This window comes from Stigmatopora nigra, chromosome 19 (genome assembly GCF_051989575.1).
Source record: "Stigmatopora nigra isolate UIUO_SnigA chromosome 19, RoL_Snig_1.1, whole genome shotgun sequence".
Lineage (NCBI taxonomy): Eukaryota > Metazoa > Chordata > Actinopteri > Syngnathiformes > Syngnathidae > Stigmatopora > Stigmatopora nigra.
Genome location: NC_135526.1, coordinates 99,829 through 111,072, shown reverse-complemented (window position 1 = coordinate 111,072; position 11,244 = coordinate 99,829). Strand labels below are relative to the sequence as shown.

General features: G+C 60.0%; 2 protein-coding genes across 3 annotated transcripts; one reads left to right on the top strand and one right to left on the bottom strand.

The window, feature by feature from the left end:
• Positions 1-60: 60 nt before the first annotated feature.
• On the bottom strand, positions 61-1,572 carry LOC144213081 (zygote arrest protein 2.L-like). The gene is made up of 4 exons (XM_077741338.1): positions 782-1,572; positions 538-630; positions 377-451; positions 61-301 (listed from the first exon to the last, which is right to left on the bottom strand). The coding sequence occupies exons 1-4, from the start codon at positions 1,406-1,408 to the stop codon at positions 158-160; spliced, it is 939 nt and encodes a 312-aa protein (XP_077597464.1). The 5' UTR covers positions 1,409-1,572; the 3' UTR covers positions 61-157.
• Positions 1,573-1,574: 2 nt separating this feature from the next.
• Positions 1,575-10,855, top strand: pds5b (PDS5 cohesin associated factor B). 2 transcript variants are annotated; one of them, XM_077741335.1, is made up of 35 exons: positions 1,575-1,686; positions 2,603-2,730; positions 2,834-3,037; positions 3,127-3,213; positions 3,294-3,391; positions 3,500-3,626; positions 3,900-3,980; positions 4,068-4,208; positions 4,290-4,405; positions 4,489-4,583; positions 4,750-4,895; positions 4,972-5,123; positions 5,214-5,327; positions 5,422-5,503; positions 5,606-5,654; positions 5,736-5,875; positions 5,984-6,099; positions 6,184-6,289; positions 6,388-6,548; positions 6,627-6,750; positions 6,839-6,997; positions 7,250-7,318; positions 7,404-7,540; positions 7,603-7,726; positions 7,833-8,037; positions 8,107-8,221; positions 8,344-8,476; positions 8,641-8,760; positions 8,831-8,893; positions 8,969-9,114; positions 9,196-9,247; positions 9,326-9,711; positions 9,831-9,914; positions 10,115-10,226; positions 10,296-10,855. In XM_077741335.1, the coding sequence occupies exons 2-35, from the start codon at positions 2,623-2,625 to the stop codon at positions 10,326-10,328; spliced, it is 4,185 nt and encodes a 1,394-aa protein (XP_077597461.1). In that variant the 5' UTR covers positions 1,575-1,686; positions 2,603-2,622; the 3' UTR covers positions 10,329-10,855. The 2 variants fall into 2 exon arrangements, with proteins under 2 accessions (XP_077597461.1, XP_077597463.1); XM_077741337.1 differs by lacking the exon at positions 1,575-1,686 and adding an exon at positions 1,704-1,881.
• Positions 10,856-11,244: the final 389 nt, after the last annotated feature.

Genomic DNA, 11,244 nt, shown 5'->3' with positions numbered 1-11,244 from the left:
TGACGGCCGAGGCAAACAAGTGCTCCGCCCCGCTCTTCCCCCGTGACAAAGAAGCGCGTGTTTCAGATGCAAATTTCACTTTATTATGAGAATGATTTGATGAAAAGCCACATGGACGCCGCCGGTCCCCGCCGGGCCCCGCCGGGCCCCGCCCAGGTCAAAAGACGTACTTGAAGCTGTAGGTGGCGTCGCAGGAGATGTTGGCGCCCCGACAGCGGCAGCACAGATCCTGGCGGTGAGGCCGGCTCATGTTGATGTGCCTCTGCTTCTTCTGGCAGACGCAGCACGTCTCGGAGCAGCCCTGGACCGACGACGACGGGGGTCCCGATCAGGCCGACGGTCGGCGTGTCACGTGCTGGCCTTCTTTGCTCCCTACCTTGCATACAATGGATTCCACTCGGTAGGGGTTGAAGCCCACTTGACACTTCCGGCAGAGCTGCTTGTAGTACACCTGTCACGACAGAGGCGGGAGGTGTGAAAGCGCGCCCATGCACTCCTCCCCTGACCTGGGTGGTGAGCCTTCCCACGCCAATTCACCTTGTTGCCTCCAGGGACGCACCACACGAAAGCACTCTCCCACCGGATGTTGCACTTTTTGCAGTGGAAGAAGCCGTACTTTTGCTCCAGAAACTGCATGGTGATCCACAAAACAAACATTGGCCCAGCTATTTTAACCCTGAGCCTCCCCCATTTCTTCAAAATGCCCTTTTTTTTGGTTGTTGCCAGATTTGGATGGAATGGGAATGATTGTTTGTTTGTTTATTGACCAGCGTTACTCCACCTGTAGATTGGAGGCCTGGCGAGTGGCAGGCAACGGGGAGTGGCGCTTTTCCCGGTCCCGATGTTCGCCGCCCTCCTCTCGTGACTTGGGCTCGCCGCCGTGCAAAAGACGCGAGTAGACGGACGGCGGGCGGGAGAGGAGGAGGAGCAACCTGCCGCCCGGAGGCCCTGTGCTTCCGCTGTGCCGCTTTTTCACCTCCTCCTCCTCCTGCACCTTCACCTTGTGCTCCTTTTCCTCCTGCACCTTCACCTTGTGCTCCTTTTCCTCCTCCTCATCCTCCTCATCCTCCTCCTCCCCCTGTGCCGTTTCACAAGGGGAGCAATCGCCGTCCTCCTGGCCCAGCAGCGTCTTGGGCCCCAGAGAGCACTGCACCGGCTTGTCCACTCTGGCGTTGACCTGCACGCCGCAGTCCCGGGTCGTGGGGGCGGTGGCCGCCCCCGTCCCCACCTGAGCAAAGGCGGCCCTGCACAGTTCCAGGTAACTGATGCCGTACGGCGTCACAAAACGCGCCTCCCGCTTGGCCCAGCGGATGAGGGGCGCCGCCGGGGCAGCGGGAGCAGCGGGAGCAGCGGGGGCGCCGCCGCACAACACGAGTGGAGGGGGGAAGGCGGACTGAAAAGCCTCCATCCCGCACAGTGGAACAAACCCAAGGCGGCCGCGCCCGCTCGCCTTTAAGTCACTTGTGCCAATTAGATGATTGGAAACAGGTCCAGTGGAGGCGGCAATTTGCCCGCGGGGGCACGGACGCACTTCTCCGGAGCCCCAGCGGGTGGCGCTGCTCGCCCGGCCGGCGAGACGGTCGAATGCGGAGATCGCATATTGGCGCCATTTTGGAGCCAGGAGGGGGAAGAGCGCTGCAGAGGAGGACGGCGAGCGAGCGAGCGAGCGCGATTCGACGCAAAGAGGTAGCGAAACGCCATCACGGCCGCCTTCCTTTGCGTTTGCGGACAAGTCCAGAAGGCTCGGACAAACCTAGCATACACCGTCAGGGAGTGGGGGCACGGCCGAGATTTCGGTGCGGACGCTCCGCTTTCCGTGCCTGGGAGCTGGAGCCTCAGCCCGACTGCCTCGGCTGCTGCGTCCGTGCCTCCGCGCTCACGGTTCGGTTTCACTCGGTGTGCTGCTCTTCCCCCCCACCCCCTGCTTTCCTAAATGTTAGCATGTCCGCGCTCGTACGGCAGAGCCGCCTGGCCGGGCAAATGTGGGCGTTCTGCGGGGTGTTTTAATGGACAAGGGGTGGCTTTGTGGGGTGATATTTTTGTTAGTTGCCGGCCGGCCACCCCACTAGGTATGCTGCCGTCCGCCCGCTCGCCCGCCCGCCTACTTTCTTCCCTCCCTCTGTCATCACGTAGCCTGTCGCCGCTAGCCTCGTTAGCTCATCCGCTAGCCAGATTAGCTACCTAGCAAGAGGCAAGCTAAGCGGCTATCTAGAATAGCTGGCCAAGGTTTCCCCATCTCAATGAGAAAGAGGATTCGGCAAATGTTTTGGTTGTTTTCTCTTAATGGTTATTTTAGCACATGGGTTTTACCACGGTTTTAATATTGTCCACAATTGATCTGTTTTCGTCTGGAGGAGGCATAACAATGATTGTGATTGCTATCCAATTGATACGTGTTTTCATCATCAGAGGATTTGTTGTTGTTGTTGTTGTTGTTGTTGTTTTTTTGGGGGGGGGGATATTCGATTTTCTCAAAATAATCTCAACTGCAAACTTTGCTTTGAACTGACATTTGCAGACATGGAATTGTCTTGCTTTGTTTGTGTTTTTTGGGGGGGGGGGGGGGCAAGAGGGCTTAATGTCAAGGTATGTTCCCTTCCAGGCAGTTGAGAGCTCCAAAGGATGGCTCACTCTAAAGCTCGAGCCGCGGACGGGAAGGTCACCTACCCCCCCGGGGTGAAGGAGATCTCCGACAAAATCTCCAAGGAGGAGATCGTCCGTCGGCTCAAGGCGAGTGTCCGGCGCCCCGCTGCCCCTTCTCCTCCCGACGAGCGCTCTTGGGTCTGTCGGCTGACGCCTGGGTCTGTCGCCGCCCCCTCCTCGTTCCTTCCAGATGGTGGTGAAGACCTTCATGGACATGGACCAGGACTCGGAGGAGGAGAAGGAACTGTACCTGAACCTGGCCCTGCACCTGGCTTCGGACTTCTTCCTCAAGCACCCCGACAAGGACGTGCGCCTGCTGGTGGCGTGTTGCCTGGCCGACATATTCCGCATCTACGCCCCGGAAGCGCCCTTCACCTCCCCCGACAAGCTGAAGGTAGCGTAGCCCGACCACGCTGGGCCGGCCGGCCGAGCACCTCTTGACGGGGGGGGGGTGGGGTTGTTCTCCTTTTGCTTTCCACGCAGGACATTTTCATGTTCATCACCAGACAACTGAAAGGTCTGGAGGACACAAAGAGCGCTCAGTTCAACAGATACTTCTACCTGCTGGAGGTGCGGCGTGGGCTTTCTCCCTCCCGAGTGCTCATGGGTGGGGTGCCGGAGTCCATCGTTGTCCCCTTTTCTCTGCGCAGAACATCGCCTGGGTCAAATCGTACAACATCTGCTTTGAGCTGGAGGACAGCAACGAGATCTTCACCCAGCTGTACCGAACGCTCTTCCAGGTCATCAAGTAAGTCCCGGCCCGGCGACCCCCCCCCCCCCCCCCCCCCCCCCCCAAGGCCATCGGTCCGAGACGGAGGGGTCCCGACGCCTGTCCCCTTTTGCCTGTCCCCCGCAGCAACGGCCACAACCAGAAGGTGCACATGCACATGGTGGACCTGATGAGCTCCATAATCTGCGAGGGCGACACCGTGTCGCAGGAGCTGCTGGATACGGTCCTGGTCAACCTGGTGCCCGCGCACAAGGTCTGTGGAGAAACGCCAGGACGATACAATGCCACTGGATCTTTGTCGGTCCAAAAAAAAAATGGAGATATGTTTGTTTGTTTTTTTTTCTTTCCCCCACCCACGCTCATTCGTTGAGACCCCTGCAGTTTAGAAGCGGTACTGCATGAGTTAAAAAAAAAACACTCCTAGTTCCCTCCATTGTTGTAGAATGAAAAGCTTTGAAAGCAGTCGAGATGAGCCTTGACAAAAGTCAAAGTGCAAAAAGAGGTTAACATTTTGTTTTTATTGTAGAATCTGAACAAGCAAGCGTACGACCTGGCCAAAGCTCTCCTGAAGAGGACGGCTCAGGCCATCGAGCCTTACATCACCAATGTGAGATGGAGGATTTTTCTTCTTCTTCTTTTCCCACTCTTGGCGATGGACGGCTGGCCAACGTTTTTCTGTCCCTGCCCGCGTCAGTTCTTCAACCTGGTGCTGATGCTGGGCAGAACATCCGTCAGCGACCTGTCCGAACACGTCTTTGACTTGATTCTGGAGCTCTACAACATCGACAGCCACCTGCTGCTCTCTGTGCTGCCGCAGCTGGAGTTTAAGCTCAAGGTACGGGCGCCGCCGCCGTCGTCGTCGGGTAGCCGTCCCGTTTGACGTCCTTGCGTCCATGACCGCAACCTTTCCCCGCAGAGTAACGACAATGACGAAAGGCTGCAGGTGGTCAAGCTGCTGGCCAAGATGTTTGGCGCCAAAGACTCGGAGTTGGCGGCGCAGAATAAACCGCTGTGGCAGTGCTACCTGGGCAGGTAAACACACCAGCGCCCCACCCTCCCTCCGTGGAGACTCTATCCAGTCTCTCTCTCTTTTTTGCGCACTCCCGCCCGTCAAGGTTCAACGACATCCACGTGCCCATCAGACTGGAATGTGTCAAGTTTGCCAGCCATTGCCTCATGAACCATCCGGATCTGGCCAAAGACCTCACAGGTAGCGCTGGCTGGCCCCCGTCCACACCGGCTCTTTTTCCTACAAAGGTTTTGTGCGCTTGGACAAGACGGGCAACGGGTCCCCCCCAAAAAAATTTTTAAAAAAAATCTATGCTTTGGTGAGGGGCGGCTCCCAAACATCACTTTTGTCCACGTTTCGCCGTCAGAATTTCTGCGCGTGCGTTCCCACGATCCGGAGGAAGCCATTCGCCACGACGTCATCGTCTCCATCGTCACGGCCGCCAAGAAGGACTTGTCTCTGGTCAACGACGCCTTGCTGGACTTTGTCAAAGAGCGCATGCTGGACAAGAGGGTGAGTCCCTTTGCCGGGGGCCTTGGCCTTTGGCCTTGGCCTTTGGCCTTGACCGTGGTTCCCCTTTCTCTCTCAGTGGCGCGTGCGCAAGGAGGCCATGATGGGCCTGGCGTCCGTCTACAGGAAGTACTCGTTGCAGGGCGAGGGTGGGCGCGAGGCCTCCAAGCAGATCTCCTGGATCAAAGACAAGCTGCTGCACATCTATTACCAGAACAGCATCGACGACAGGTGCCGGTCTTGGGGTGGCGGCTTTGATATTTGTTTGGGCCGCCAAGTGTACGCCAGCCTCTCGGCTCTCCCGCCGTCCGCTCGGTACAGGTTGCTGGTGGAGCGCGTGTTTGCCCAGTACATGGTTCCGCACAATCTGGACACGGCCGAGAGGATGAAGTGTCTCTACTACCTGTACGCCACCTTGGACCCCAACGCCGTCAAGTGGGTGGATCGACGGTGGCGGCCAATGGAGGCGTCGGCCAGCCGCCGGCCATTTCCCCCCGCTTTTTGTCAACGCCCCTGCTTTTCCTCACAGGGCTGTGAATGAGATGTGGAAGTGTCAGTACCTGCTGAGGCACTACGTCAAAGACCTGCTGGATCTGCTCAAGAAACCCAAGGTGGGAAAGCGCTTGCCGGCCCAGACCAGTGGGGCGGCCGGTCGGCCCCCTCACCTTTCTACCTACCTCCTCTCTCTCTCTCTCTTTTTTTTTTGTCGCCAGTCGGAATCGTCCGGCAAGGCCGTATTCGCCAAAGTCATGCTCATTACCCGTAAGCCACTACCGCGCCTGTCGGCCGCTCCGGGCGGGGGAGGGAGCTCTCTGCTAATTTGAGCGCTTCTCGGGCTCCCAGGGAACCTGCCGGATCCGGGAAAGTCTCAGGACTTTGTCAAGAAGTTGGGACAGGTCCTGGAGGACGACGAACGCGTCCGGGACCAGCTGGAGACGTTGGTCAGTCCCTGCTGCTCCTGCAAGCAGGCCGAAGTCTGCGTGGTGAGTGGTGGCGGCTTGGGCTCCGGCCGGGGTCCGGTCGGCCCCCGGTCGGCTCCGGTCGGCTCCGGTCGTCTCCTGCACCGCCTTGACCCGCCTTTCGGGTTACAGAGAGACATCACCAAGAAGCTAGGTGGTCCAAAGCAGCCCAGCAACCCCTTCTTGGAGATGGTCAAGTTCCTCTTGGAGAGAATTGCTCCCGTCCACATCGACACAGAGTCCATCAGGTAATCCAAGCGCCCGCTCGTCTCTGTCTCCCGTTGGCTTTTTGCGGCGTCCCATCTCCCGTACCGTCCCGTGTCGTGGCTCAGCGCTCTGATCAAACAAGTCAACAAGTCCATCGAGGGGACGGGCGACGACGAGGAGGAGGGCGTTCCCACCGACGCGGCCATCCGGGCCGGCCTGGAGCTCCTGAGGGTAGGCCCCTCCCCCGGGCGGGCCGTCAAGATGGCTCGGCGGAGGTGGGCGCTCCCCTAAGCCCAAGCCTCCTCCTCCCCCCACCATTCCGCCCCCAGGTGCTGTCCTTCATCCACCCGGCGTCCTTCCACTCGGCCGAGACCTTCGAGTCTCTGCTGGGCTGCCTGAAGATGGACGACGAGAAGGTGGCCGAGGCCGCGCTGCAGATCTTCAAGAACACGGGCTCCAAGATCGAGGAGAGCTTCCCGCACATTAAATGGTGAGGCGGCCCCCGGGTGCCCAAACGTGAGAGGAAGCTCTGGCTCTGTGGGACGCCGTGTCTTTTGCGCCTCGGCAGCGTCTTGCTGCCGGTCCTGCAGTCCAAGGCCAAGCGGGGCCCGCCTCGCCAGGCCAAGTTTGCCATCCGCTGCATCAACGCCATGTTCGCCAACAGAGACACGCACTTTGCGCAGATCTTTGAGGTCAGTCTGCGCCCCGTTCCATCGGTGGCGGGAAAAAAAGTGCCTTGACGCCAAACCCCCCCCCCCTTCCCTCCCTCCCGTCCCGCAGCCGCTCCACAAAGGTCTGGACCCGGGCAACCTGGAGCAGCTGGTCACCCCGCTGTCCACGCTGGGTCACCTGGCCCAGCTGGCCCCGGAGCAGTTTGCGGCTCCCCTCAAGTCCCTGGTGGCCAACTTTATCGTCAAGGACCTGCTGATGAACGACAGGGTACTTACCCGGCTACTTATTTGACTTACTTACTTAGCTGGCGCCGGATCAATCGCCGGACTTTGGGCTTGGGCTTGAAAACAAATTCCTTTTTATCTCAACGCTCATTGTTTTAAATGTCGGGCAGTGGTAACGGAACACTTTTGTGGGTCGCGACGAAAAGCCCACACCTCGGCCACTACGGCCCTTTTGCGGAATGCTCTGGTATTGTCACGGGAACGGTTTTGTCTGGGACTGTTTTTGACGCGGCAGATTCCCGGCAAGAAGACCACCAAGCTGTGGGTCCCGGACGATGAAGTTTCTCCCGAGACCATGGCTAAGGTCCCCTTGATTTTGCCGGCTTTATGAGGGGGAGGGGCCCGACGTGCATTTGCTCATTGGCCGTGTTTCTTTCCTTCTTTCCAAGATCCAAGGCATCAAGCTGATGGTGCGCTGGCTGCTGGGCGTGAAGAACAACCAGAGCAAGTCGGGCAACTCCACGCTGCGCATGCTGACGGCCATCCTGCACAGCGACGGCGACCTCACCGAGCAGGGCAAGATGGGGTAGGTGTCGGTCGTGTCGGGCCGACCCTTACGGCCCCCCTAACACCCCCACCCCCCGGCAGCAAACCGGACATGTCGCGGCTGCGCTTGGCCGCCGCCTGCGCCCTGCTCAAGCTAGCCCAGGAGCCCTGTTACCACGAGATCATCACGCTGGAGCAGTACCAGCTGTGCGCGCTGGTCATCAACGTAGGCCCACGGTCGCCGGCCCACGGTCGCCGGCCCACGGTCGCCCTTCCGGCCGTTCGGCCCCACCGACGCTCCTCTTTTGGCCCCCCCCCCCCCCCCCCCCCAGGACGAGTGCTACCAGGTACGGCAGGGTTTTGCCCAGAAGCTACACCTGGGCCTGTGCCGCCTGCGCCTGCCCATGGAGTACATGGCCGTGTTCGCCCTGTGCGCCAAGGACCCCGTCAAGGAGCGGCGGGCCCACGCCCGCGGCTGCCTGGCCAAGAACGTCAGCATACGCCGCGAGTACCTGCGGCAGCACGCCGCCGTCAGCGGTGAGGAGCGAGCCGGCCGGCCGTGGCCTCCCGCCCGCCTGTGACGTGGTCCCTCTGCACCCCCGGCAGACCAACTCTTGTCGCTGCTGCCCGAGTACGTGGTGCCCTACGCCATCCACTTGCTGGCGCACGACCCGGACTACGTCAAAGTGCAGGACACGGAGCAGCTCAAAGACATCAAGGAGTGAGTGGTCCCGGGGGAGGGGGGGGGGGGGGGACGGGACGAAAGGCTCGTCCGTCCGTCCGTGGGATGGTCCTCCCCGCCACGAGCGCAGAGATGCGTTCCAATGGGATGTGTCCCTTCAGGGCCCTTTGGTTCGTGCTGGAGATCATCATGGCCAAGAACGAGAACAACAGCCACGCCTTCATCAGGAAAATGGTGGAGAACATCAAGCACACCAAAGACGCGCAGTCACCCGCCGACTCCAAAACCAACGAGGTTAGACGCGGCGTGCCTCCGCCGCCAACGCCGTTGTCCCCCGCCACCGCCATTGTCCCCCGCCGCCACCGCCGTTGTCCCCCGCCGCCACCGCCGTTGTCCCCCGCCGCCACCGCCGTTGTCCCCCACGCCCCTCCTCATTGAGCCAAACTCCCCACGGACAGAAAATGTACACAGTGTGCGACGTGGCCATTCACATCATCATGTCCAAGAGCACCACCTACCGCCTGGACTCGCCCAAGGATCCCGTGCTGCCTTCCACCTTGTTCACCAAGCCCGACAAGGTCGCTGCCGCCGCCGCCACGTCCGTGTTTTTGAGCGCACATCAATCTCTTCTCCTCCTCCTCCTCACAGAATTTCTCTAATACGAAAAATTACCTCCCGGCCGAGATGAAATCCTTCTTCTTGCCGGGAAAGGTGAGAGGGCCGCCCACCCGTTTCCCGGGGAACGTCCTCACCTCCGCCATTGTCTCCTCCTTTGTCTCCGCACAGCCCAAGTCCGCCAACGTGCTGGGCGCCGTCAACAAGCCGCTGTCGTCGGCCGGCAAGCAGATCCAGAGCAAGTCGTCCCGCGTGGAGACGCCCGCCAACGACGACCAATCGTCCGATCCCGGCTCGCCGCAGCACGGCAAGACCAGGTGGGCCGTCGATCGCGGCGGACGGTCGGGCCGTCCGTCCGTCCGCCGTTTCCCCACGCCTTTTATTTCGTTCTCCCCAAGGCACGACAGCGCCGAAATGGATTTTGGCGAGAACGCCGACAGCTCGGACAAGGTAGCGCCGCGTCTTGGGTGTGGCGGCGCCAGAAATGGGCCTCAAAGGCCTTCCGTCCCTCCCCCTCTCCCCCTCCAGGAGAGCGAGAAAGCCCGCGGCCGCAAGCGAGCCCTGGCGTCCGAAGAAGGCGACGGCGGTGCCAAAGCCAAACGCGGGCGCAAGAAGGCGGCGGCGACGGTCGGCGAGCGCCGGGACCCCTGGGGCGAGGATGACAACGGCCCCGAGGACGAGCAGAACAGCCCGCCCAAGAAAGGCCGCAGGGGGCGGCCCCCCAAGGCGCCGGCCAGTCGGGAGCCCTCGCCCGCCAAAGGAAAAAGGGGGCGCAAGAAGGCCCCCGAGCCTCCCCCCGAGGACGAAGAGGGAGAGGAGGAAAGGGCCCGCGACGACCGAGACGGCGAGGACGCCGCGCAAGTAGTGAAGACCAGAGCGGGACGGCAGGCGCGGACGCCCAGACGCCCGCAGAGGTGAGGCAAACTTGAATTTTCCCCAAAAGAATCACTTTTAAAGAAGGAAAAGGCCCACGGGAGGGAAATGTCCCCCTACGCCAAAGTCACTTGTTTTGTCGCCGTCCTCCGCTCATCAGTTCGGAAGCGTCCGAGACCACGACGGCGCAGAAGAGGAGAGGACGACCGCCCAAGTCGGCTCAAGCGTCCCCGAAGAAGCCGACGTAAGAACGCGCTTCCGTAAATTGTTCCCTTTTAAATTTGGACTTGAGCACGGCTCCAATTCCATTGGAATGACCTCTTCCACTTTCCATGACTAAATGGGGCACACGCACGCAAAGTGTGTATCAGCACCCCCTCCTGGCAGAGGTTGAAAAACAACTGCTTTTGTGTCGACCGCAAACCATTGGTTGCTCGTCCGTAGGCGCGCGGGACGCTCAAAGGCGCCGGCGGTGGCCAAAGATGACTCGGAGGAGGACGAGGAGGAGGAGGAGGAGGAGGAGGAGCAAGAGGAAGAAGAGGAGCCCGTTCCCCAGGTGGGTCCAAGGCCACCAAGGTGACCTTGCCAAGGCACCCCCATCCTAACAAAGTGCTTTCTCTTTCAGGGTCGCAAAAAAACGGCGGGCCGCAGGAGATGAGCCGACGCGTCGGGCGCCGCCACAAACCTGGAGAAAGTTAGGGCAAGTTTTGTTTTTCTTGTTGCTTTGTCCACTTTTTACGTGCGTTTGGCCAACACTGTTACAGCGCCGGAGCGCCCGCCCACCTGCCCGCACGCCCTCCCTCCCGACCGACCGCCCTCCTACGTAGTCCCTCCCACACGTGCGCAGCGACTGCCTGTAATGGCCAGTGTTAGTTAGACGTTCACTTTGAAATTTATAAATAGTCTCTTTTTGTGCATTTCACCTTTGTCGTGTTGGTTGTTGACCGCTGGGGGGCGCTCACCTTGTAATTGTTCTTGTTGTTATTATTCTAATTATTATTATTATTATTATTTGTATTCCGAGGGAAGTGGCAAGTGTTCCGTCAGCCTCCTCCATGAGACTTTTAGTCCGTTCTCGTGCCGTCGTCTCCCCAAACATTGTTTACAGCCTGTACATGATGAGACCTCTTTTTTTTTTTTTCTTTCTTTTCTACATTGGATTAAAACAAATGTACCAAACGGAAAGACTTGTCTTTGGCGTCCCCTGATTGGACAAATACGGCCGTCCGAGGCCACTCGACCCCCGAGTTAATGGCGCGTACGCCGCTCTTTTATGGTGGACGAGAGGGCGCCGTTACTGGGCAACTGGGGGCGGACGGCGTGGAAAGGGCGCGCGTCCCCGGAGCCTCAGCTGTTTAGCGCCCACTGTGTCAATACAGCCGAGCTATTAGATTTAGGTGGAAACATTTGAGGCCGGAAAAGCGGGAGAGGCAGGCGGCCACGCCACCTGCCTCTCCCTCCCTCTCGCCCGGTAAAACATTAACGGGTGGGAGAGGGCGGGGGTCATCCGCTGACCGGCCGCGCTTCCCGTGGCCAGTCAGCTGCTCTGCAAATGATTGACGGAGCGAGCGAGT